This window comes from Saccopteryx bilineata, chromosome 2, assembly GCF_036850765.1.
Source record: "Saccopteryx bilineata isolate mSacBil1 chromosome 2, mSacBil1_pri_phased_curated, whole genome shotgun sequence".
In the NCBI taxonomy this organism is placed as follows: Eukaryota; Metazoa; Chordata; class Mammalia; order Chiroptera; family Emballonuridae; genus Saccopteryx; species Saccopteryx bilineata.
In genome coordinates, this window is record NC_089491.1 from 23,379,777 (window position 1) to 23,405,805 (window position 26,029).

At 42.3% G+C, this 26,029-nt stretch overlaps 1 protein-coding gene across 1 annotated transcript; it reads right to left on the minus strand.

Annotated features, from left to right (window-relative positions):
• Positions 1-1,347: 1,347 nt before the first annotated feature.
• Positions 1,348-25,068, minus strand: DNAJC25 (DnaJ heat shock protein family (Hsp40) member C25). Its single transcript, XM_066256525.1, has 4 exons — positions 24,629-25,068; positions 6,643-6,795; positions 3,722-4,192; positions 1,348-1,780 (listed from the first exon to the last, which is right to left on the minus strand). The coding sequence occupies exons 1-4, from the start codon at positions 24,959-24,961 to the stop codon at positions 1,658-1,660; spliced, it is 1,080 nt and encodes a 359-aa protein (XP_066112622.1). The 5' UTR covers positions 24,962-25,068; the 3' UTR covers positions 1,348-1,657.
• Between the last annotated feature and the right edge of the window lie 961 nt (positions 25,069-26,029).

The following is a 26,029-nucleotide window of genomic DNA, read 5'->3' on the forward strand; positions in this document are numbered from 1 at the left end:
ACTTGTTCTTAGATAAATATTATTGTGTGTTAAATGTCATAGATGATGATGAACTCTAACAGGAGTTGCTGACTGTACGACAACCATGGCACCTTAAAAGGCATTTAAAAGTTGGGTTTTTGAAGTCTGAAACGGCTTCCTATATAACTTAGTTCTATAATTTCTCCAACCTCATGAAAAAGAATAGATGCATAAAACAAATTCATCTGAAGTCTATAAAAATAAAAATATTGTATCATTTCAGAATTTTAGATCTTTAAAAGGGCCTTAATGCTAATCTGGTCAGACTCCTCCCCCAAGTTTCTACTCAGGCATTTTATTAATGACTCACAGATGACCAACGCAGCTCAGCTCTCCGTCCCTATTAGCAGGGCAGAACGCTTCCCTCCTGCTTCTCTGCACGTCACACACATTGGGGCTGAGCCCCTGGAAGGACTAGTGTACTTTAGCTAGAAACAGACTCTGCATATCTACTATTTATACTAATCTTTTTAAATTATGTAATACAAAAGCAATATGTTAGTCTTTGACTTAACATGTCATACCAACAAACGATATATTGCAACCATTTTATTAATATAAAGAAATGGGATAAATCTTTTCACAGGAATGCTGATTCACTACCATGAATGTGTCTCGATATTTTGGTGTAGTATCATACTTGCTTCAAACTATGTGTGAATCACTTCCACACAAATAAAACATTTATTTTATTTATGACAGCACATAGCCAGTCACTTCTTTTCTGGTTTAAATGCATGTAAATGCATTCATCATGTACAATGGATTTTTTTCACCAGGCAAGGACTTCATATATAGGAACAACTTTTTAGTACCCTTTCTGCTCTATCACGTTTTAAGAACTGAAGTGGGGGGTAAAAAGCAATACTGTGGCACAAAAGACTTTTTAACAAGGCCTTTTCTGGAAAAATGGTTGAAAATAGTTATAGTCCTATAATGACTGTAATCAAGGTCATCCCACAAGGACATGAACGTTGAGCCACTCTCCTGGAGAGTTTCTGATCTCAGGAAGAAAATCATGACTGGGAAGAAAGAGTAAAAAGACATTCTGACTGGGGAGAAAGTGAAGAGATATGCTAGCATATTTTCCTAGAGAGACATTTTGAACGTATTTCAATTCTAGGACAACTATAATGACGATGGTGTGACAGCTGAAATCATTTTGTTGCCGTCTGTGTCTAGAAAGACACTGGGAGTAATGTAATTAAACGCTGTTATCATTGTTTATGTTTCATGAAAACACTAGAGGCCATGAAAACAGAGAACTATAGCACTCTAACAAAGAATAAGGAAACACGTCTGACAAATGAGCACTTAACACATAAAAATTTTCAATGGTATCTAATCAATTTTCATGTCAACTCTTTTAACATATAAAATTTTTAAATTGCAACTAATAAATCTTCATGTCCAATCTTTTAACAAAATCCACAAATAGGATATAAAAATTGAACAATCATAAATGTCTTATGTATAAAGTTTTAAGGTAAAGTTTAAATTTCTTCATTATTCTGTGTAATCAAATACTTTGAGGAAGTTGCAACTACTGCAGAGGAGCAGCTGACACAACTCTGAAAGAATTCGTTATGAAAATAGCATCACGTCCGAGGTTTGGCACAGCAGCACCCAGCAGCCCTCACTCATCCACGAACGTCAGCCGGCCGGGCCCTTCGTTCTTCATCCATCTCCTATACCGCTTCCATCGGGGGTCATTCGCCAATTTTTTCTTTAGTTCTTCCTCTTGTTCTTGCTTGTAGACCTATATGTATAAATAACACTAAGTGACTTTCTAATCCAAAGGGAAACCTTGTCATTAGCTTTATGGCATATTTACATTTTTCAAAAATAAGTTTAGGTAAATGTATCCAGTGAATGTATTGGTTTGTCTTCTGAAGACCAAGCACTAAAAAATACTACACAATTAAGAATTCTAACATTCAGTGTTAAGTGCAAAAGAACAACTTGTACAAGGACTAGTGATTTTGTCACCAATTTCTTTAACCTCGGAATACATGCTTTCCCTCAATGAAATCACACATAAGCTGAGTTTAAAGGGTTTAAACATCTCCTCTCTACAATTAATGTCCAATAATAATCACACTTATTTTTTTTATTATAGTACTCTATAAATTGAACTGGTGACTTCTGGTATTTGTTGATCCTAACCAAGAAACAAAATGACCTGATACATACACTTGTCTCCAAATTGAATTTACATCCACTTTTATCTTCAAAGGTACTGGTTTCTCTCAAAATATTTTTATTAAAGTTACCAAAGAAGGTTAAATAAACCACATGGGTTAAGAACAACACATACACTTTTCTGTAACGTTTTAGTGGATGTCAGCTGAAGCTTATATGGACAAGTTTTCAGAACCAGTTTCATAGTCACATTAAATTTTGTTAAGAAATTATTTTACTTCCAAACTTAGGAAGTAGTGACTAAGAGAACCTCATATAATAATATAATTCATCCCAGAAGAGGACTCTATGAGAGACAGAGTTTTGTGGATTAGGCTGCTTAACCTACTTTAAAAGAAAACTTTTCAAATAATTTAGGAGCAAAACAGTATGTCGTCTTTCATGTTTAGGTTATCGATAAGCAGGCTGAAAAGAACTACTTGCCAAAACATTCTGGCAATTCATAGTAAGTTAAGTTACTTAAATATAATTCAGATGCAACGTGATTCTTAGTAGTCTAGGAAACCACATATAAAAAGGAATGTTATGAAACTAAAAACAAACAAACAAATATAGCTTAGATTTCTTGGAAGGTTTCATTGTTCTTTATTCTTACATTTAATATATTAACAATTAACTTTATCCAAAACCTGAAATAATATTATGGTGAGACAACTAGTGCCTTTAGGACTAAGCACCTCAAAGTAACTGTTGTAGCTGACAATTGTTGCATATTGCAATTATAAAAATGCCTAAGTTTAGAGGCATTACTGTAAGTAAATTTAATTTAAAAATAAAAGTAACTTTTCATACATGTGGTAGTTATTATACAAAAGATCCTTTGTTCATTTTATTTTAAAGTGAAGTTATTTCAACATAATTGCCATTTCTTATTCCCTCTGTTTTGTTTTTTCATCTCTGTGGCTAAATTTACATGACAGGAAAGGAATTTGGGGAGACCAAATTTTAGTTAGTGTAACAAATAGAAAGTGGTTGTGACACCCTTGCAAACATACCTTATTGTCCCATTGCAGTTTGACACACAAAATCAGACCATTCTTAAAATTTTCAGCATCAGTCAACCAAAGTATTTTTTTTTAATTTATTCATTTTTAGAGAGGAGAGAGATAGAGGAAGAGAGGGAGAGAGAGAGACAGAGAGAGAGAAGGGGGGAGGAGCTGGATGCATCAACTCCCATATGTGCCTTGACCAGGCAAGCCCAGGGTTTTGAACCGGCAACCTCAGCATTTCCAGGTCAACGCTTTATCCACTGCGTCACCACAGGTCAGGCTTACCAAAGTATTTAAAGTTCATCTTTTAAGAAGTTGAATTACAGGTTAAAAACCCACTGTCCCACAACCAAATATAGTCATCTTTTCAATAAAAATAAGATCTTTATTCACTGTTTAGCTCTCAGATTGCAGAAAGTTGAGAGCACACCTCTGGGACCCCTTATCCTACACGTAATTTGACCTTGGTAAGGAAGAAGGCACGAAGAGCTCAGAGACTAATTACTCACCTCGTAATTCTCCTTTATCCAGAGCTCCCGTTTGAGGAACATTTCTTTTTGATGATCTTCCAGACTATCAAACTGAGACTTCGACATCCTCATAGATTTACGTATGAGATACAGTCTTTCTTCTTCCCCATATTCTTGGCCCTTGATATTAAAATTATAGACCCACCGGCAATACCAGATTATATACGAGCACAGGTGAAAGGGGGCTAAGAGAATTTGAAACAGGAGGAGATCACGTATCTGGGGTTTCTGATAGCCTCCCTTTATATCTATTTTACTTTTTATAATGTTCTTTATAATGTTCTCCTCCTCGTCCCGGGTTTCCTCTTTGGACTTTTTGTGTCTGCCCTTCTCTTTGGCTTTCCGGAGCAGCCCCTGCTGCTTGGCAATCTCCACTGCCTGGATGCGGTACTTGGGCACGGTGGCCAGGTAGCTGATTGCCTTGTCGTAGCTATTCCACCAGCTGAAAAACTGGAATATTTAACAAAGAAAAATGGGTCATTTTTATTACCAAAATTCATCTTGGTGAGCACAGCCACCGCCAAACCATTCTGATTAAAAATAGAGACTTCAATCATCTTACTATTTAAGTAAAAGATACAATTGAATAATGCCTCTGTGTACAAGGCAGGATAAGTGAGGTAAGCCCTGAGTCAAGCCAAAAAGTCATTAAATCAGACAGGAGGCCTAGGCTGGTTTGCTCGGTGGACAGCTCATCAGCCCGGTGTATGGACATCTGGGGTTCAATGCTGGTCAGGGCACACAGGGGAAGCGACCATGTGCTTTTCTTCCCCTCACAGTCCCGCTTCTCTCTTCCTTCCCCTACCACAGCAAGTGGCTCAACTGGTTGGAGCACCAGCCCAGGTGCTGAGGATAGCTCTGTTGGTCCAAGCATTAGCCTCAGGCACTGAGAGTACTCAGTTGATTTGAGTATCTGCTTCAGATGGTCTTTGCCTGGTGGATGCTGGCCAGGGTGCATGTGGGAGTCTATCTACCCTCCTCTCAAAAAAAAAAAAAAAAATCAAACAGTAGATACCCAAGATCAGAGGACTGATCAATGGAATCATACACCCGTGATCTCATATATTTACCATTTGGCTCTTCCCTACATCATTATTAGGAAATCTTAATATCTCTCTTTCTGTGTCTCTCAAGACTGCAGTCTATTTACTGGAAGAAGAGTTAAATGGCAAAACTAGCTGGTACAGAAGTCATTTAAAGAAATCACAGGATATAGACTCAGGCAACTATAAATATTCATTCCTATCTCTTCCCTAAATCATCTACATAGTTAATGCTCATCAGATTCTGAACTGAAAGATTCAAAAATGTTTGAACTCTACATACTTGGACAGGAAAACAACTCATTTCATAAATATCTTCAACAACAAAGAGTTTTATTAATTGTCAGAAAAAGTCCTATTCCTGACATTTCCACACATTTTATTTGCTCTTTTATTAAATGAATATAGCAGTTACACCAACAATATCCTGAAATATTATAGTAGCAATCTATTAGGAATAGCAAAAAAAAAAAGTTACTAGAAGATTACATTATCTAAAAACAAAAGTAAAATAACCCACCCCACCCCCTTTAAAAAGACTTCTACAAAAGGCAATACATTTTAAATATACAACCTCTACAAGTTTTCAATAGAAATTCTTTTTGTTATATGAATTGGATCTCATTTCTGGAAATTACACTGAGAATCAATTTCAAACTGGCAAATTGCTTCATTCTAGTCACTTGAAATGTTATTTTCCTCTGAAGGAATACAAGATAGGTGTGGTAAGTTTAAGAAAATAGTAGGAAAACTGATTTCAGGCTGAAGTTAAATTTTTCTGATATTTTAAAACAACTTAAAAAGGTATAGCTCTTTTAATCTATTTCAGTAGTGTTCAACCCGAGCAAAAGCGCCCTTAGCAGGCCTGTGGAAATGTGTGGGATATCTCTGGTCGTTATAATGATGGCAAACACTACAAACTTTTGGTGTATGGGTGCCAAGACTTTTTTTTTAAGTGAGAGGAGGGGAGACAGAAAGATAGAGTCCCACATGCACTGGGGCCAGGATCTACCCTACAAGCCCCCTACTGGTGATGCTCTGCCCATCTAGGGCCCTTGCTCAGCAACCGAGCTATTTTTAGTACCTGACGTGGAGGTTCCACAGAGCCATCTTCAGCACCCAAGGCCAAGTGACTCAAACCAATAGAGCCATGGTTGCAGGAGGGGGAGAGAGTAAGAATGTGAGAGAAAGGGAAGGGGGAGGAGTGGAGAAGTGATGTTCACTTTTCCTGTGTTCCCTGACCAGGAATAGAACCTGGGACTTCCACATGCCAGGTGACATCTACCATTTAGCCAACTGGCCTGGACCAGGTGCCAAGATTTGTTAGGTAATATTAAGAGGTTCAGAGTTTTCCCAGGTTTAACAGAAAATTATTGAAAAGTCCTACAAAAGTAAATGATACGATCAGGTTGACATTGAATCTGGCTGTGGGAAACACTCTACAGGAGGCTATGAGAAAAAAATCCATTGTTTTGATAGTTTGAAAAATCAATTTCAAACTGGCAAATTGCTTCATTCTAGTCACTTGAAATGTTATTTTCCTCTGAAGGAATACAAGATAGGTGTGGTAAGTTTAAGAAAATAGTAGGAAAACTGATTTCAGGCTGAAGTTAAATTTTTGATAGGACTTTTGATAGTTATATAATGACATTCATCCGTTTCTTGAATTTCACACTGATAAAGATTCTAGTATTATCACTGGTTGAAAAAAATGAGTATTTTTCTAAGGTAAAAAATTTATCTCAAATTCAGGTAAAATTTTACAGACAGGTACTTCTAGATCAGTTTTCATGACCAGCATCAGGCAATGTACACTCAGGCACATACACGCAGACACATATACCCATCAGTACACACCTGAAACACTGAGATAGCGCACACGCTGACCAGGATCACGACTCTAACATCCACCTTCGGGGCCAGGCGCCTGCGGTAGTAGTGATAGTAATGTCTGTAGTACTCGTCCGGGTGGTCCAGCATGTAGTCATAATCCTTGCGCGTTTCCTCATCCTGTACAGTAACAAGACAGCCAAGGTCACAGACGCTTCCGAACATGGTCTTAGTTTACAATCTGCTAAGTCAAATCTAGAATTTTTACAACTATATAAGGTCAATGTGAGTAAAAGCACTGGAACTGTCCAAATAAAAAAAGTCCCATCCCTCTTCAAAGGCACACAGTGGTTTGTTTCTAGAACTTTAATGTTTGCTGTAAAGCATAAAAATCTCTCCCTAAATTCTTGAGTGTTGTTAGTCCTCCTAGAAAAATAAAAACATTTTAATAACAATTAATGATGTCTTTTTAGCCAGTGTTGTGCTAATAAGAATGTCTTCTCTATCTTATAACAGTTACCTACTCTCATAACTGTTGATAGGAAAAACTGTTTATAGCTATCGTACACATTCACAATCATTTTCCAGCTTTACGTAGAAAGTTTTCTGTTGGAAGCAATGATTAAGACAACAAAAAGCAGACAAAGCCAGTCTGTGCCTACAAAACTGAGTTATGCTCATCTCAAAGAAACATCTATGCAGTGTACTGGCCAAAGTCTAGCTCTGTGACTTTGAGTGGAATTTTTAGCCTCTCTGAGACTACCTTTTTTATTTATAAAAAGGAAATAACAAGATCTGCTCTATATTTTCACAGGCTTGTTTTGACTATCAAATGACATACACTGTACAAAAACATCTTACAAATACATAGTACTTTACTATTATAACACCTTGTCACAGTCCGGTTCCTAAATAAGGTAACAAATAAATCTTCATCACACAAACATGTTGAAAAGATATAACACTCTGAAATGCTGCTCTGTTTACAAATGTTCACAAATAAAACATCCTTAAAATGTCTTCTAATTTTAATTAGTTTCTAACAGTGATAAATACCAATCTTTTATTGAGCTACATCACTTGAGGAGCTACTAAACTACGTTATGGATCGCTTTTTATCACACTGGCAACCCCCTTTGTCAGTGTTAAAAAATGTTAAAGGCTAGAAGCATAACAAATTCTTTACTCTCTATAAGTGAGTATGCAGAAACCATTATGAAAACAAAAATCTCTTTTTAGGATGAATTATTCCACATAAAGTTGCAGGTTCTCAGGCATCAGCATTTCACAATCTACATCTAGTGCTCTGCTACAGTAAACAGAGGTTCTACATCTGTTTAGGACCTCCTCCTGATTCCTCTAAAATGTAGTTTCATAGATTTCAAATAAGAAGTCTGCTAATGAGCCTTGGCTATTTGCTCAGTGGTAGAGCATTGGCCAGGTGTGTGGACATCCCAGGTTTGATTTCTGGTCAGGGGACAGGAGAAGCGGTCATCTGCTTCTCCCTTTCCCCCTCTCATTTCTCTCTCCCATCCTACCCACTCCTGAAGCCATGGCTCAATTGGAGTGAGTTGGTCCTGGACACTGAAGATGGCTCCGACCTCTGCCTCAGGCACTAAGAAGGGCTCAGTTGCTGAGCAATGGAGCAACACCCCAGATGGGCAGAGCACCTCCCCTTAGTGGGCTTGCTGGGTGGAGTCCAGTTGAGGCGCATGCGGGAGTCTGTCTCTTCGCCTCCTCTCTTCTCACTGAATTAAAAAAAAAGTCTCCTAATGACAAAAGACTTCCCTGTATCCATTAAAATTGTTATATATTTTCTATTAAGAAATCTGAATTTGATGAGCACATTTTCTGTGACAAATCTCTTTCATTACATTCAAAATATTTTTAACTGCTGCCTAGAATTTCGCAGTAGTAACTAGTAGAGTTAGATATAAATATATTTAAACTTTCCATGGCACTGTGTAGAGGGCCAATATGGGAACCATCTGTTATTAAGAAGGGCTGAGCTCAGGCTGACAGTATTTTCAAATTCACTCCTTGTATGTTCATTTCTGTCAAAAAAGATTGTCTTGTGGCAACTGCCACACCTCTCAACTGTCAATCAAATATTCCTTCTCTAAGCCATTATTATATTCTAGAGCTTCTAACTGAAAGAGGGTAAAACTTTATAGGTCATAATGACAACTCTGAAGACTAAAGCCCACGTCTCTTTTTTTTTTTTTTGCATTTTTTCTGAATGCATTTTTTCTGAAGCTGGAAACAGGGAGAGACAGTCAGACAGACTCCTGCATGAGCCCAACAGGGATCCACCCGGCCCGCCCACCATGGGGCGACGCTCTGCCCATCAGGGGGCGATGCTCCGCCCATCCTGGGCACCGCCATGTTGCGACCAGAGCCACTCTAGCGCCTGAGGCAGAGGCCACAGAGCCATCCCCAGCGCCCGGGCCATCTTTGCTCCAATGGAGCCTTGGCTGCAGGAGGGGAAGAGAGAGACAGAGAGGAAGGCGCGGAAGAGGGGTGGAGAAGCAAATGGGCGCTTCTCCTGTGTGCCCTGGCCGGGAATGGAACCTGGGTCCTCCGCACGCTAGGCCGACGCTCTACCGCTGAGCCAACCGGCCAGGGCCCACGTCTCTTGATGTATCTCATTTTGAGTATTTCAAGACAACTTTGAAGAATTCTTCCTCCATTTTTTTTTCTTTTGGGGCTACTTTCATAGAAATGCTCTGCTTTTCACCTGAAATCCGTGGCTTTTAACTCAGCCTCCCAATTTTGGCAGGTGCCTTTTTTAAAATGTATTTCTTCAAACATGATTCTTCTCCCTGCTCCAACTAGATTACGAGTAGTTCTGAAACTGCCACACTGAGGTCAGATCCCTGCACAACGCCAACAGCACTATCTGTGCAGAGCTTCCCAGCCTGACTGTACTGCTGGTGGAAGTTCTGAGCAAGATCTCTGAGTGTGCCTGAAATCAGCTCTGTGAATGTCATGTGTCCAGTGGCTATACTTTCTTCTCTGTTTTCTTATCTTAGTGAAGGTCACCATCCACAGAATGCAGATATCCCTCCTCAAGCATTTCTCCCCGATCTTCCCCAAGGGTCACCATCTCCTCACTGGTCCCTAGATTTGTGACACCATCAAGTCATGAGCTCCTCTAGCAGGACGGTCTATGCATGCTCCAGCAACAAGCAACCCCCAAATCTGCCTCTTGTGCCTGGCCTCTCTACTGCGCCCAGAGTCTATACAGTCTAACAAGAGCCCTCAAACTACCTAATGAGCCCTCAAGAGCCCTCAAACTACCTAATGAGCACTCATGAGCCCTCAAACTACCTAATGCCTGCAAAAGGCTTCAGGCCAAGTCTGACTTCTTAGGATGGTTTTCTTTCCCTTGGAGTCACCATAAATTTATGACCCTGCTTTGACCATGATTAGAGACAAGAAGGGTGGCCACCTCCCTGTTATGGTATTTAACCAGCCAGAATCTTTACTTAGTTTATAGCTCTCCCTCCAGAATGAAGAAAATGATTTTAGGCTGAGGCATACATAATGTACGTTAGGAGGTGTTCAAGGTTGGCACAAATTGGGAGAGTTAGGAGCTCTCAACGGTCTAAAGTCAAAATCCTACTCATTAAGTAACCCACAAACTTTAAAATCAAACTAGTAAGAACACAAGGACACCGAGAACATTAGCAAAAAAGAAAAGACAAAGACTGGGCCCCAACTAGAGAGCTACAGCTACACACTTACGTGAACACCATATATTTACTACTGTTCTCCTGTGCAGCTGGGCACTAAGACAGTCCTGCATCCATTCTGAAATCTCCATGGCTGATACGGTAAGTTCAAGTTTCCTTGGCAACCAACAAGATAGGGCCTCCATACTGGCCCCATCTAACCGAGCACTATCTCGTCACTCTCCCCTCTTCTGGCCATAGCAAACATCCAGACAGTAACTTCTGGAACCTAATGGGTCCTTCCAGTTCACCATGCTCTTTCACACCTGTCTTTGAACACAGAATTCTAACTCCAATGCCCATCCCTTTCTTCCCACTTCCTATTAATCCTTTTGGACACAAATGTTACTGCCTCAGATAGTTACACCACCTTATCACACATATTACCTATGTATTATAGCACTTATCACATTGTAATCACCAGTTTTTTTCTCTTCCTTGAATGAGAACTTCTACAAGATCAGTAGGGTGACTCATTCATCTCTGTATAGCCAAGACCTAGCACAATGCCTGGCACTCAGGAAATGTCATCTTAAAAAAAACAAAGGCTCTCCCTCACTGTAAACAGCCATCCAGCCACACCAGTCTCCATCTCACCGGGAAGGCCGGGTGGGTGATTACATCACAAAACTGAGCTGAAACGACTGCTTGGTGTTATAGCTTAGGAGAGTATGCTACTGCAGGCTTCAAGAGCTTAAACCTTAAAACATTTTAATATCTTACCTTTCCATAAGTAGTACTTTTTCTTTCAGCAATTTTGTGGATCTTAAGGTCCCAGGGTCAGGACGATTCCAACTTCTTTCCAAAACCACAACCTTTATACTTGTTTCTTCTCCTCTCTGTCCTGGGCCTGGACAAGCTGGGCAATAAGCTGCTTGTTTCTAATCTCTACAGGAAAAAATGGTGCTTCTGCTGGTGTCCACTCCACTCCCAATCCTCTCGGGCATAGGCAGGAGGACTGGAACAGAACCACCAATATCTAGATCAAAAGTGAACAAAGGAAACCCACAAGCAAAGAAAGTACTGAGACCTTCCTTCTCTCAGGAAAATGATCATTCCCCCCCTCCCCAGAGGCAAAAATATATTATGTTCTTGCCCTTGAAAGAAATAACGAATTGTTTGATCTTAATAAACATAAATTGCAATAATTTGATATTGCAGCCAGTTTTACGTTAAAGACTTCCTATGTCACAGATAGTAAAAACCATTTTAGGATGGTAAGGGCCAGGAATCAATAGATGAAAACATAGTACTGTTTTGTTTGTTCTAAAAAATATATTAAACCTATTTTTTAAAAGAAATACACACCTACAAATGATCTTTTTAAAGAAAAAAAAATCTGCTCCCCTACATTTCTTTCCAGGCCATTACATCCTGCGAAGAGGATGAAAATTAACTGCATAAGTTTCATTTCTTTCCCTGTTCCCTGCCCACCGGCCTCTCGCGCCGCCATCCTCTCACACGTGTTCAGGCTGCGTGGGGTCTCGGCCATTTCCATGGTTCGCAGTATCACCCACATACTGGTGATCCTCAGACCTCTTTCTCCTGTGCTCACCTACTTTCAAATATCTCCTGAATACTTCCTAAATGAAACAAAAATATCTCAAATTCAATATGCTCCGAACCCAAATCTGTTCCTCTGTGTTGCAGTTCAGAGTATGATATCATCATCAACTCGGTGACTTGAGCTTTTAAAAACCTTAGTGATTTTTGATTCAGCAAATAATTATGCAGGGCATTAAGCCTTCTGTTGAGCTCAAAAGAGGATATAAATAGACAACTAAGGTCCCAGCCTCAAGAACTCTCCCATCTAGAAGAATCTAGAAAGCAAGAACGGCACAACTTGATGTGCAAAGGTCCAGGGGACTGACTCACTCTGCCTGCGACCACTGGTGATGGGATTCACAGCCCAGAGGACACGAGTGCTGGGTTCTGAGAAGCACGTGAGGTGTGGTAAAAGTTGTTCCAGGCAAGGAGAGCAGCAAGGGTTAAGGTTCAGAAGAATCAATGAATGTAATGGACTCAGGGAAGCTTGCGCACTGGGGAAATTCAGAAAGGAAGTAGTAAATGTGGCCAACAAAATAGGTTTGGATAAGAACTACAGAGGGTCTTAGATGTCATGCTAAAGTGTTACTGGCTGTGCTAATCAAAAAGAAAATGTTTTAAAGTATGAGATGAACAGCACTGAGCAGAAGTACGTATGTTTGAAAGATAATTCTGGTAGTGTTGTGAAGAATGGAATGGGGGAGAAACAGATTTGAGAAACTAAGTAGAATGAATTAGTGATTAAAGAAGTACAAAAATCAATCATGTTGAGCACAATGGAGAAGTTCATAATTATAGTTACTGTGTTACTCTAAGATAAAGAACAGAGGATGAAGACAGCAAATTTGGAGAAGATACAAGGGAAAACTGTGGCAAATACTGAAATGGGGAGAAAAAAACAATTACAGGATATCTTTTCAATCCCTGGTACCTCCAGGGATTGTCTATTCCTGTAGGTGGGTTTCACCTTTGTCTTTGAAAAGTCTATTTTAACTTTGTAGGGACTGGCCCTGGCCAGTTGGCTCAGTGGTAGAGTCAGCGTGTGGAAGTTCCGGGTTCTATTCCCGGCCAGGGCACACAGGAGACGCAACCAACTGCTTCTCCACCCCTCCTCCTCTCACTTCTCTCTCTCTCTCTTTCCTCCTCCTGCAGCCATGGCTCAATTAGAGCGAGTTGGTCCCAGACACTGAGGATGGCTGCATGGCCTCCGCCTCAGGCACTAAGAAGAGCTCAGTTGCTGAGCAATGGAGCAGCAACCCCAGATAGGCAGAGCATGGCCCCCTTGTGGGCTTGCCGGGTGGATCCCTGCAGGGGCGCATGCAGTCTGTATCTGCCTCCCCTCCTCTCACTGAAAAAAAAACAACAACAAAAATCTTTGTAGGGACAGCAGTAACTTGTAGAAAACTGGAAGTAATGCAAATAATTCTTGTTCACTGAAAGGCAGTTGTGTCCAGAGTAATGCAATTGATTACTGCCTTGTCATACTGGCCAGTTTCACAGGCAGGTCATCATTCCTTGTCTGACTATAAACGTGTGGCATTTTTTCTCTTTTGAACCAATTTTAATGTCTTACTGGTTCCCTCGTTAATAAATTAACTAAAATCTTTAATACCTGTTCATTTTGCATTTGTATGAGAGTCATGATTATCTCTTCTTTTAAAATTTACTCTTTAACAAAGATTAACAAGACTGATTTCAGGCATATTTAATTTGGGGTACCTGCACTACTGATGAGAGATGACTGAAAACATGAACTTAGAAAACGTGCAGATTTTAGAGCTGTCAAGGATTTAGTTGAGTTTCATCAGGAAAAGCTTAGAAAATGAAAAGAGGCCAAAAGGACATAAGTAAGGGAAAGCAGTGTTGAAGGTGTAGACAGAGGAAAGGAAAACTCTACAAACTGAAAAGAAATAACTAGAAAGACAGGAGAAATGGGAGAGAAAATATCAAGGGAGTGGGTCAAGGGGAAACGTCTTAAAGAACTACACGGTAAACAATAATATCAAATGCCAGAAAAGTTCTCGGAAGAATGAAGCGCCCTCAGATCCGATGCTAAGAGTGTCACTGTTCCCTTCAGAACAGTTCCAGTACGTGTGCTGAGGTACATGTCAGTCTACAACAGCCTGAATGAAAGAGAGAGGAGGAACAGTCAACATTAAAAAAAGAAGGAAATGTGACCATAACTTTAGCAGAAAAAAAGTGAAAAGAATACACAATCAAGAGATTCTGAAGTTACCAGAGAAATGGTAAGATTCCAGAGGACGATAGTGGAAGGGAAATCAGTTCAGTCACCAACACCTTCCTGCCTTCCCTGACCATCCTCAATACTCTTTCCAGAATTTTCTTTCAGAATCAAACATCAGATTTGTTACTTCTCTACTTTAAAACCTCTGGTGACTATTCAGTACATAAAATTTAAATGCCAGAACACAGGTTAAAGGGTGTTCATCATGTGATTCCCAAACTATGTTCCGCTCTCCTGAACCATTCTACCTACGGTGTATCAGACAGTCTTCTCACCTAGGAGTAGATTCCCTAAGTTCTATGAAAAAATGCAAGAAGGGTCTTTGTGCTGTAAATATCTCAAAATGTTCCGTTTACCCATGGTAAATCCACACAAGCTAAACTAAGAGGTCAAGTGCCCAGTTTCTGGCTAGAATTGTATCAACTCAGTAGTTTTCGTGTTAATGCAAAGCACTGATTGGTTGTTGATAACATGTGTCAGGTAGTCGCAACACTAGAATTAAATACATCTGGTGTATAATCAACCTTGGCCATAAATAGGGTATATCAGCTGAAATTAAGGGAGCAGTAAAAAAAGTAAACAATACTTATGGGTTCACAGCAGAAATAGCAAACGTGGCACATAAGGTACCGCACCCTTCGGGGCCCTTGAGAGAAATCACTCTCAAACTTGCCATCTTTCCCACTAAGTCCAGACAAGGCTTCAAATGTTTACAAGTGTTCCGGGGAGCTGTGCCCAATGAGAATTGGCATGTGAAATAATAACTACCTGCTATCAAGATTACCTACATTGGCTGCTTATCGGCAAATTTATATATGACATGTATAAATTTATGTCATTTCCATTTTTTATGGATACTGAATTATTACAGATGACTGACTAAAATCTGGACTGAAGCTGGGAAAGAAACATAGTAACAGTAGTGAGTGTCACTGGTGGTGGAGAAGACACTCACTACTACAGTACCTCACTGAACTACATCTCGGTCCTCCTGGAACAAGCCTGGCAAACTCAGGACTCCATGCTTTTGTTGATTAAGTTTTCTCTCTACCAGAAATGTCCCTTTACTGCCAACCCTGGTGACTATTCTGGATCCAGATCAAAGAAGAAATAATTGTGTCCTCTCACTGCTGTGATATAATCTACACATATTTTTATTCTGTAACTTAAATAAATAACGAAACAGTAAGTGTCTCTCTCCTACTTATAGGAAAAGCTTAACGGCAGGAAGTGCGCCCTTTTCACTGTTCTGGTCCCCGCCCCCCCTCAGTACTGGTTACAGGGAGGGGAAAGAAAATATACATACTAAGGGAGGACAGTAAACAGTGACATAAAAAGGCAAGGAGCTCAGAATTCTGCTTTGTGCCAAATTCTTCCTAAGAGCTAAAGCCCTGCCACATCCATCAGCCTGATAAAGATAAACTGAAGTGTTCTGGTGACATCCCTGCAAAGACAAGGCGAGAGCAGCAGAGAGCAGCAGAAGGCTCCCTACACCTCCCTAACGAGCAGAGAGCCTTCAGGCCCTGACGCTTTCAAGATCGTGTGTGTCTGTGTTCTGCTCTGTGGTCTTGCAAAACACAGTCAAATTCTGCTGTTTTCTCATTTTCTACCAATCATAGTTTTTCTAAGTGCGTCCTTTCCACCTATTCCTCACCTGCTTATTTTTATGCCATCCTTCTTAATTTATCTCATTCTTATCTGTAGTAAAAAGTGATTAATGTTCTGATAAACCTTCAGAACCCAATTTCCCCTTAAGCAATTCTCCCCTCATGCAAGAATTTTTCATTCATGTCCAACCAATCAACTGTATCTGTACCACTCTCTAAAACTAAAATTTGGGGTAAAATATAAAAGTAGGCTTCACATACCGATGTCAAAAACTCCAGAAATCCACTTTTGATTTCCATTCTATCTGAATCTATCTCCAGTATGAGTTTTTACCTACCATTCATTATCTGATGTGCCAGACACTGTGCTAGGTGCCAATACACTCACAAAAAAACTGAGGCGCATGGCTTAGTGGGGGGGGGGGGAGAAGGGGAGAAGGGCTACTCAGTATTTACAGTGCAGTGTGATAAGTGCTATATCCACATAAAAAGAGCCACTGTTCACCCAGTGAGCAAGAGTTCATTTACTTAACTTCCAAAGTCCATGATTCCCTGAATCCCCAGTAGTTAAATACACTAAGTGCTATTCACTGTGTCCACTCATACTATAAAGCAAATATAAAGCAGTGTGTAAAATATCCCCTTCTCCCTCTTAAAAATATCTAAAATCAATAAAAATAAATTAATGACCCTTGACCCCAACAAAAGAAGAACCCTGAAATACATAGAGAAGGACCCATGGCTCAACATGGACCAGGAGGAGGAACTGGGGCCTCACAGCAAGCTGCCCTGGGGCGGCATGAACCCCCAGGTAACAGAGACAATGAAGAATCTGGGATTTGAGTGGGACGAGACCCAGGAATCAGTCACAGAATGAAAGTATAACAAAGTGGTGGGCACGAAGCTGATGCTAAGTACCAGGAAAACCAAGACCCTGACTCCAACCTAAGAGGTTCGGCTATCAGGGCAGAAAACCAAAGAGCCTGCCATTCCCCCGGCCAGCCTAGAGTTGACCACTTCCCCACCGAGCCTGGAGTCCTGGCCCGCCACCCTCACCCCAGCCCTCCAGTGTGGCCCTGGGGGGCTCCCCCTCCACCCATAGGAACAAAGACAAGCCCCTCCCTCTGGCCACAGTCAGGGCCAGCAGGGGGTGGTGGCTAGGAGGGTCTTCAGTTTCCTAGTAAGACTCCTGTGCTGTAGGCCCTCCACTAACAAGCAGAATTGCAAAAAAATGAGTAAAGCCAATATCATTTTCAAAATACTGGACGGCCAGGGCGGGGCCACAGTCATAGACGCTGGGTCAAGCTATACTCCCTGCATTTTAAATGCCGAACTTGAAGGTACTGAGCTCCAGGGAGGCTGGCCACGTAGTGCAGAACTGCCAGAGGCTGGACAGAGACAGCTGCAGGTGACAGTGGTTCCAGAAACACACAGTGTGTGTGCAAAAGCCTCTGAGCGAGAGGACTTGGTGCAGCGGACAATGGGGGTGTGCGGACTGCCCTGGCGTTCTCTGCGCAGGATTCACATTGCGAGGGCACCTGGTATCTCCACGGCCTTCAGAAGTATCTTATCCAAAATACCTGCTCAGCTTGGAGTTTGGCCTGGAGATCCCTGGGCGTCAAGAGGCCATCCTCACTGCGGTTCCCCCCTTGAATGAAACTTCAGAGGCTGGATTGTTTTTCCCAGGATCCTTCTCCCCTACCCTGTTCTTCTTTTCTCCCATGTTTGTGGGAATTCTTATTCAAGTATTTGGATCTTCCAAATCTTGTAATAAACTTGTTGCCCCAGGAGGGGGGGACGACAATGACTAAGTGTGATAATGTCTCATCTTATCAACTGTACTTAAATCACCGTAGTGTACTCATTTTTTTAAAACCCCATATCTAGCCTGACCAGGCGGTGGTGCAGTGGATAGAGTGTCGGACTGGGATGCTGAGGACCCAGGTTCGACACCCCGAGGGTCACCAGCTTGAGCGCGGGCTTATCTGGTTTGAGCAAAAGTTCACCAGTTTGGACCCAAGGTCGCTGGCTCGAGCAAGGGGTTAGTCGGTCTGCTGAAGGCCCGCGGTCAAGGCACATATGAGAAAGCAATCAATGAACAACTAAGGTGTCGTGACAAAAAACTAATGATTGATGCTTCTCATCTCTCTCCGTTCCTGTTTGTCTGTCCCTATCTATCCCTCTCTCTGACTCTCTCTCTGTCTCTGTAAAAAATACAAAAACCACCATATCTAAAAAATAATCTTTCAGAGAGGCATTTATTTGACCAAGACGACCTGAGTCATAAATCCACTAAATCTTACACAAATATATTGCATTTGGTGATGCATTTATTACCAACATTTAGAGATGTTTGGTTATTAGAAGTTTGGTGGGACACCACAGTAAGGTTATAATGGGTATTGTGTTCCCCCATGTATAAGACGCACTCTTTTTCAAAAAATGTGGGGTCTAAAACTGGGTGCATCTTATACAGTGCCATAGATGGAACTGAGGACAAGGCGACACATGAAGACAGTGATTTGTCATCAGAAACAGATGAGAACAAGCTAATGGATAGGAGTTTTGACAGTGATGGGGAGTTGTATGAATTTTATGATAAATAAAATATGAGTTCAATAACTTCATGTAATACATTTTTTTTCAAATTTTGGGCCCCAAAACTAAGGTGCAATCTGATACATAAGAGCATCTTATGCATGGGGAAATACAGTATATAATACAGCTCCTGTATCATATGTTAAAAATATTGAGACTCCACCTGTTCGATTAGCTATTATTAGCAAGACAGGTAATAGCAAATGTTGGAGAGGCTGTGGAGAAAAAGGAACCCTCATACACTGTTGGTGGGAATGTAAAGTAGTACAACCATTATGGAAGAAAGTATGGTGGTTCCTCAAAAAACTGAAAATAGAACTACCTTATGACCCAACAATCCCTCTACTGGGTATATACCCCAAAAACTCAGAAACATTGATACGTAAAGACACATGCAGCCCCATGTTTATTGCAGCATTGTTCACAGTGGCCAGGACATGGAAACAACCAAAAAGCCCATCAATAGATGACTGGATAAAGAAGATGTGGCACATATACACTATGGAATACTACTCAGCCATAAGAAATGATGACATCGGAACATTTACAGCAAAATGGTGGGATCTAGATAACATGATACGAAGCGAAATAAGTAAATCAGAAAAAACCAGGAACTGCATTATTCCATACGTAGGTGGGACATAAAAGTGAAACTAAGAGACATTGATAAGAGTGTGGTGGTTATGGGGGGGAGGGGGGAATGGGAGAGGGAAAGGGGGAGGGGGAGGGGCACAAAGAAAACAAGATAGAAGGTGACAGAGGACAATCTGACTTTGGGTGACGGGTATGCATCATAATTGAACGACAAGATACCCTGGTCTTGTTATCTTTGAATATATGTATCCTGATTTATTGATGTCACCCCATTAAAAAAATAAAATTATTTAAAAATATATATATATATTGAGACTCTGAACAGTCTAACCTCTGTGCTGTATACCTGAAACTGTATTATACAGTGTGTCCGTAAAGTCATGGTGCACTTTTGACCAGTCACAGGAAAGCAACAGAAGACGATAGAAATGTGAAATCTGCACCAAATAAAAGGAAAACTCTCCCAGTTTCATATCTATTCAGTGCAGTTCGATGTGGGCTCACGCACAGATTTTTTAGGGCTCCTTAGATAGCTATCCCGTATAGCCTCTACAGACTCGTCACTGACTGATGGCCTACCAGAACAGGGTTTCTCCACCAAACTGCCAGTTTCCTTCAACTGCTTATCCCACGGAGTAATGTTATTCCTATGTGGTGGTGCTTCGTTATAAACGCACCAATATTCACGTTGCACTTTGGTCACGGATTCGAATTTAGCGAGCCACAGCACACTGAACTTTCCTCGGTACCGTCCACATCTCGACTGGCATGGCCGTGGGCTGCTCCGCTGTATACACGGTGTTATGTCATCATCTGCGCATGCGCACATGCTGCTACATCATCCTACAGAAACTGGGAGGGTTTTCCTTTTATTTGGTGCAGATTTCACATTTCTATCGTCTTTTGTTGCTTCCTGTGACCAGTCAAAAGTGCATCATGACTTTACGGACACACTGCATACAGAATACTGAATATAAACTGTAATTGCAAAATGAAAAACTGATAATAAGAGACTTGAACTGACCGGTAATAAGAAAAATTAAGGTTATGAAAAAATTATGCAGAAGAAAAAAAAGGCTCCTGGCTCCAATTAACTTATGACTAAATTATTTCAGAATTCAAGAGAGAAATAACTTCTGATATACTGTTCCAGAGATGAAAAGTACCTGCACATTCTGCAAAGCAAATATAAAGCCAACTTTTCCCTCCATATATATGTCAGCAACAACCGAACAAGACTCTGAAGGACAGTCTCCCCAATGCCCCTCTCTCCCTCCTTTTTGGCTGGCTCCATGGAAGAGTACACTCCCACAGGGTTTACTGTTACTCTTTTTGGAGAGATACAGAGTATAGCAAAAATGACAAACAAATGAATGTGGTCCCAGGTCTGCAGCTGCTGCTCCAGGAGATGATACGTGGAATTCTAGATAGGCTTCTGGATCTTGTCTTTAGATTTTTTTATTTGTTGATTTTTATAGAGGGGAGGGAAAGCAAGAAGTATCGACTCATAGTTGCTTCACTTCAGTTGTTCATTGGGTGCTCACTTAGGCAGCACATATACTAAAAAGGTTCATTGGTTGCTTGTCGTCTGTGCCTTGATTAAGCAAACCCAGGCTTTCAAACTGGTGGTCTCAGTATTCCAGGTTGATTCTCCATCCACTGTGCCACCCCAGGCTGGGATGCATCTCATCTTCATTCCAGAGCCACTGGAACATATTAACTTCTCCCACCACTCTATCTGACCTGCTCTTACCAAAGGTCACATCAAGCTCTTAGCCCTCACAAGCTCTCTCTCCAGCCTGCAGATATAATCCACGCAAAACAGTTAGATCCCCATTGCCTCAAGGGGGTAATATGGAAGGCAGAGGCCATCCAAACTGAGTGACCCCAGGTGACTAGATCTGCATTACCCAGAAACAATAGTGTCTAGCAACAGTCTCACAAATTTCCACTATGACAGAAATAAAACCAGACCACCCTGTTTGTTTTTAATAACTCCTTTGACACACAGCAAGTCAAAGTCCTTTCCCTTATTCCAGGGGAGGGCATCTACAATGAAGTTAAAAATAAAATAAGTTTCCTGAGCTGTTCCACTTGGAAATGGGGCCCATGCCTATTTCTACAAATTTCAAACGGGACTTTCCATACAGCTCTGCTAAGTCTTATTTTTCAAGGGTCCAACTATCCCTGGACAGCTCTTTTCTCTCTCAGATAATTCCTATTCCCTTACAGCAATGGTTCTCAAAGTGTGCGCCAGGGCGCACTGGTGTGCCCTAGAACAGTGGTCCCCAACCTTTTTTGGGCCATGGACCGGTTTAATGTCAGAAAATATTTTCACGGACCAGCCTTTAGGGTGGGACAGATAAATCTATCACATGACAAGAGACAAGCGTCAAGAGTGAGTTTTAGACGGATGTAACAAAGGAAATCTGGTCTTTTTTTTTTTTTCATTTTTCTGAAGCTGGAAACAGGGAGAGACAGTCAGACAGACTCCCGCATGCGCCCGACCGGGATCCACCCGGCACGCCCACCAGGGGCGGTGCTCTGCCCACCAGGGGGCGATGCTCTGCCCATCCTGGGCGTCGCCATGTTGCGACCAGAGCCACTCTAGCGCCTGAGGCAGAGGCCACAGAGCCATCCCCAGCGCCCGGGCCATCTTTGCTCCAATGGAGCCTTGGCTGCAGGAGGGGAAGAGAGGAAAGCGCGGCGGAGGGTTGGAGAAGCAAATGGGCGCTTCTCCTGTGTGCCCTGGCCGGGAATCAAACCCGGGTCCTCCGCACGCCCCCGCACGCTAGGCCGACGCTCTACCACTGAGCCAACCGGCCAGGGCAATCTGGTCATTTTTAAAAAATAAAACATTGTTCAGACTTAAATATAAATAAAGCGGAAATAATTTAAGTTATTTATTCTTTCTCTGCAGACAGGTACCAAATGGCCCATGGACTGGTACCGGTCTGCAGCCTGGGGGTTTGGAGACCACTGCCCTAGAAGATTTCCAGGTGCGCCCTATGGTATTCCAGAGAAATATATGCCTGACCAAAAAACCAACAGGGTTTTTGGAGCTTAGATTTTTGGGGGACAAAGGTGTGGGGAATTGGCTGCAAGCTGACAGTCTGCCCAACCCTCCATCTCACTTGCCTGATTAGGTTGCAGAAGGCTGTTAAGCTGTGGTGCTGGATTGTTTACACTACCCCCCATGTTCCCCGGAAAGACTGGAGGCAAGTTCCTTCTATCCTTTGTTTGGTGTAAAGTTAAGATGATATGTATGGTGGGGGTTTACTGCACTCAACACAATTAAGAGTAAAAAGAGAGGAATTCTTCAATTTATTGATGAGAAAATGAGAGTTTGCCTTTCAAATATATGCCCAACATTGAAGAAATCGCTAGGACACATCAGGCTCATGTTTCTCATAAACACAAGAATGAAAAAACTTAACACATTTGCACCGGGACCTGCCGAATTTACTAAATCTTACTAAGAATGTATCTATATTTATAAAAAGATAAGTTTTTTGTCATTTTTTAAATTTTTTAACCCCTCTTTTTTACACATTCTAAAAAGCATAACTCAAAAAATGTAACATAAAAATGTTTTCTAATGCCACTGAGCGGGGTTGGGGAAACGACAGAACACTCTTGCACTCCCTCCTCCACCAGCACAACTCCCGTTCCAGTCTCCTGTTCGGAAGCTCTGAATCTACCACAATCCCTCCTGTGGGAATCAAAAGTAAAAGGGTTACTTTCCCCAGACATACTAGTTTTTAACTGCCCCCAAATTCCTTGTTCATGAGTGGACAAATCATTTTAGTGCTTTTAATTAGCTGACACATCAGTGCTAAACTTTAGGGGTAGAAACCTTTAGTTGCAACTATTACAGATCCACCAGATCAGCCTCAATATTTGTCTCTTTGAGAAAATGGCAAGAATATTTAGTCTTGAGGTCCCCCCTCCCAAGCAGATAGATTTCTCTACTCTCTGTTTTCTGACAGTCGTTTTACTAACATCTCATCATTCTCAGGCCAAACCCACCCGTCTCCAAGCACAGCGGATGGCACAGTTGCTAGTGTTTCTGCTGCCCTCTCTTCTGGAAGTTCTCCATCAGCCCAGGGCCTCCTTATATGCCATCAGTGCTTTGGAGGACCAGCAGCAGGCTTTCTGGTTGCTGGTCTGGACCCTTCCCTTTCCTGCTGTGTTTGCTTCAGATGCTGGCGTCCCTGGATGGAGGAGTTCTTTTCCATTTTTCTGAAGTCTTTCCTCAGTTGCTCTTTATCCTAAAGAACAGGCAACTAAACTCTCTGGCCTCAGCACTGTCCCAGCTCCCCACCCATTCCTCAGTTAATTGTCAATAAAAATTACAACCCACCAACGCCAGTTGGTAAAAATTTATTGAACTGGGCATGCTCATTTTACGACTCCATACTATCCAAATTGCTCTGGGAAGTGTGACTAGGGAGACCTGAACTCCTTGACTTAGTATTTTCAGCTCTGGAAAAGCTAATCTGAAAAAATAATCCCTGGTTAAACTGTAGTATACCCACTCAAAGTAGTCATTAATAACAGACTATATAGTAATGTGAAAAACTGGCTTCAAAAAAAAAAAAAAAGAAAGAAATATCATATAACTACAATCATTGTTATATTAGGATAGAGGCTTTGAAGCAGAAACACCCCTTTTAGATGTGATTTCTTTATGGTTGGATTTTTGCAGTAGTAGAAGAAAACAGGATCAGGCTAAATCTCCCCATCCTCACAGGGCTCAATAAAACCCTTGTCAAATGAGTGCACACACACAAAATATTTCCTACTAGACCTGTGGTGGCGCAGTGGATAAAGTGTCCACCTGGGAATGCTGAGGTCGCTGGTTCAAAAACCATGGGCTTGCCTAGTCAAGACACATATGAGAGTTGGTGCTTTCTGCTCCTCTCCCTTCTCTCTCTCTCTCAGTCTCTTTCTCTGTGTCTCTCTCTCTAAAAACACTGAATAAAGTTTTAAAAAATTAAATAAATCTTAAAAAAAAAAAAAGAAACTGGCAGTTTTGAGCCCCAAGACATTAAGCACCTATTTTACAGGTCCTATGCAGGGAGTTTCTCACACTTATTTAACCCTCATAAAAATCCTGTGAGGAAGTATCATGGCCTTAATTTTACACATGAAGAAACCGCTACTCCGGCAGATGAAGTCACTACCCAAGGTCAAACGGGGTGTCAGGGCCAAGCGTCAAATATCTAGGCTTCTGACTAGCTAGTTGTTCATTCCTCTTCTTAAATGTCACAATCAATACCGGCCCCAGAAACCAAGTTCCTGTCATGCCAAATTGGCGCTATCACACTATCAGTCAATACTGAAGACCTTTCCTGTGTGTTTCACAAGAACAGTCATCCTGCTTTCTGAGTGTGAGCTGCATGTTATTCAAATGCTCTCGCTAAATCGTAAGGTGCCCAAACAGACACCATGCCTGGCATTACCAGGGACGTCACAAACAGGAGGGGGCTGGCTGTCCTCCTACGGCCAAAGGGGTGTCCCCGCTTCGTCAATGGGCTCTCACACAGGACCACGTGGGAGAGCTCGGGCACCCGACGGGTCGTGGCGGTGTCCGCGCCCAGCGCGGGGGTCGCAGAGAGCCTGGCTCCGCGGGCTTCCCCGGAGGGTTCTGGCCGCTCCCCCGCGAGGTGCGCACCCCAAGGCCTCACCTTGAGAGTCTCGTAGGCGGTCGCCACCAGCAGGAAGGCCTCCTCGGCGCTCTGCGGCGTGCGCCCGGGGCCCTGGTCGCCCGGCTCGGGCCGGTAGCGGTCGGGGTGGTAGCGCCGGGCCAGCTGGCGGTAGGCCCGCGCGATCTCCGCCTTGCTGGCGGCGCGGCCCACGCCCAGCACCTCGTAGCAGTCCCGCGTGCCGCAGTAGAGCCCCTCCACCAGGGCCCCCGCGGGCCGCGCCAGCAGCAGCGCCAGCAGCAGGGGCGGCAGCAGCACCCAGCCGCGCCGGCCCGCACTCCCGGCGCCCCGGCGCGGAACGAGCGGCGCCGCCATCCGGACCTGGGCCGCAGTTCCGCCACCCCACCGCGGTCCCGCACTCCCGCACTCCCGCCGCCCGCCCGGCTCTTCCGCGGCGTCCAGGTCCGAGTCAGCAGGAACCGCCTCCGCGCAGGCGCACAGGGCACGACTGCGGCAATCACTTTCTTCCCGACCGTTGCTAGGGCGAAGGACGCCTGAGCCACCCGGTATCTCCCGTTTTGTCTCGGAACGCCTTCCTAATCCCAGGGGCCGGAAGATTTATCTTCCATCGGATTTAAAGGCACATTTAACCAGTGTGTGCAGAGCACTTTACCGTCCGCTATGCGATCTTTTAGACAACACGATTTCATCTGCTGCAAGAGTTAGTCTGGCGCTCCTGCCCCTCTGGTTATCAGCGTCAAGAAATGCGCACAGGATTTTAAATCTTGGTATCCAGCCCGGAATCTTTCCTCTTATTAATCCCATGCTGCCTTTCTAAAAGGAAGATGAATTTAGAGATTCTAGGCGCTGCCTGCCTGCTAGGGACTCTCAAAGTTCATTCATGGCCATCTAGTTCAGGGTTTCTCTACTTCCTCACTACTGACATGTTGGACCGGAAAATTCTTTGCCTTGTAGGGATTGTCCTATGCATTGTAAAATGTTTAGCACTCCTGTCTTCTAACACCCGCCCCCGGCGTGACAATCGAAAAAGTCTCCAGATATATCACCAAGTGTGCTCTGTGGATAGGGCTGCCAGAAAAAAATACAGATCGCTCAGTTCAATTTAAATTTCAGGAAAACAATTTTTTAGTTTAATTATGTCCCAAATATTAGATGGGATCATACATGCAGATCTTTGCTTCAAAAATAATTGTTTCTATCATTCACTCATCAAATATTTACTGAGTCTCTTCTATGCACTAGGCACTGTTGTAGGCACTGGGTACATAGTGGTGGGAAAGTAGACAAAATTCTTGACCTCAGGGAACATGTTCTAGTGGAGAATGACAGATAATAAACAAGCAAATTAATATATAAATTGTTTTAAGAAAATGAAACGGGTAAAAATATATATAAAATTGTGTAGCATGTACCATACAGTAT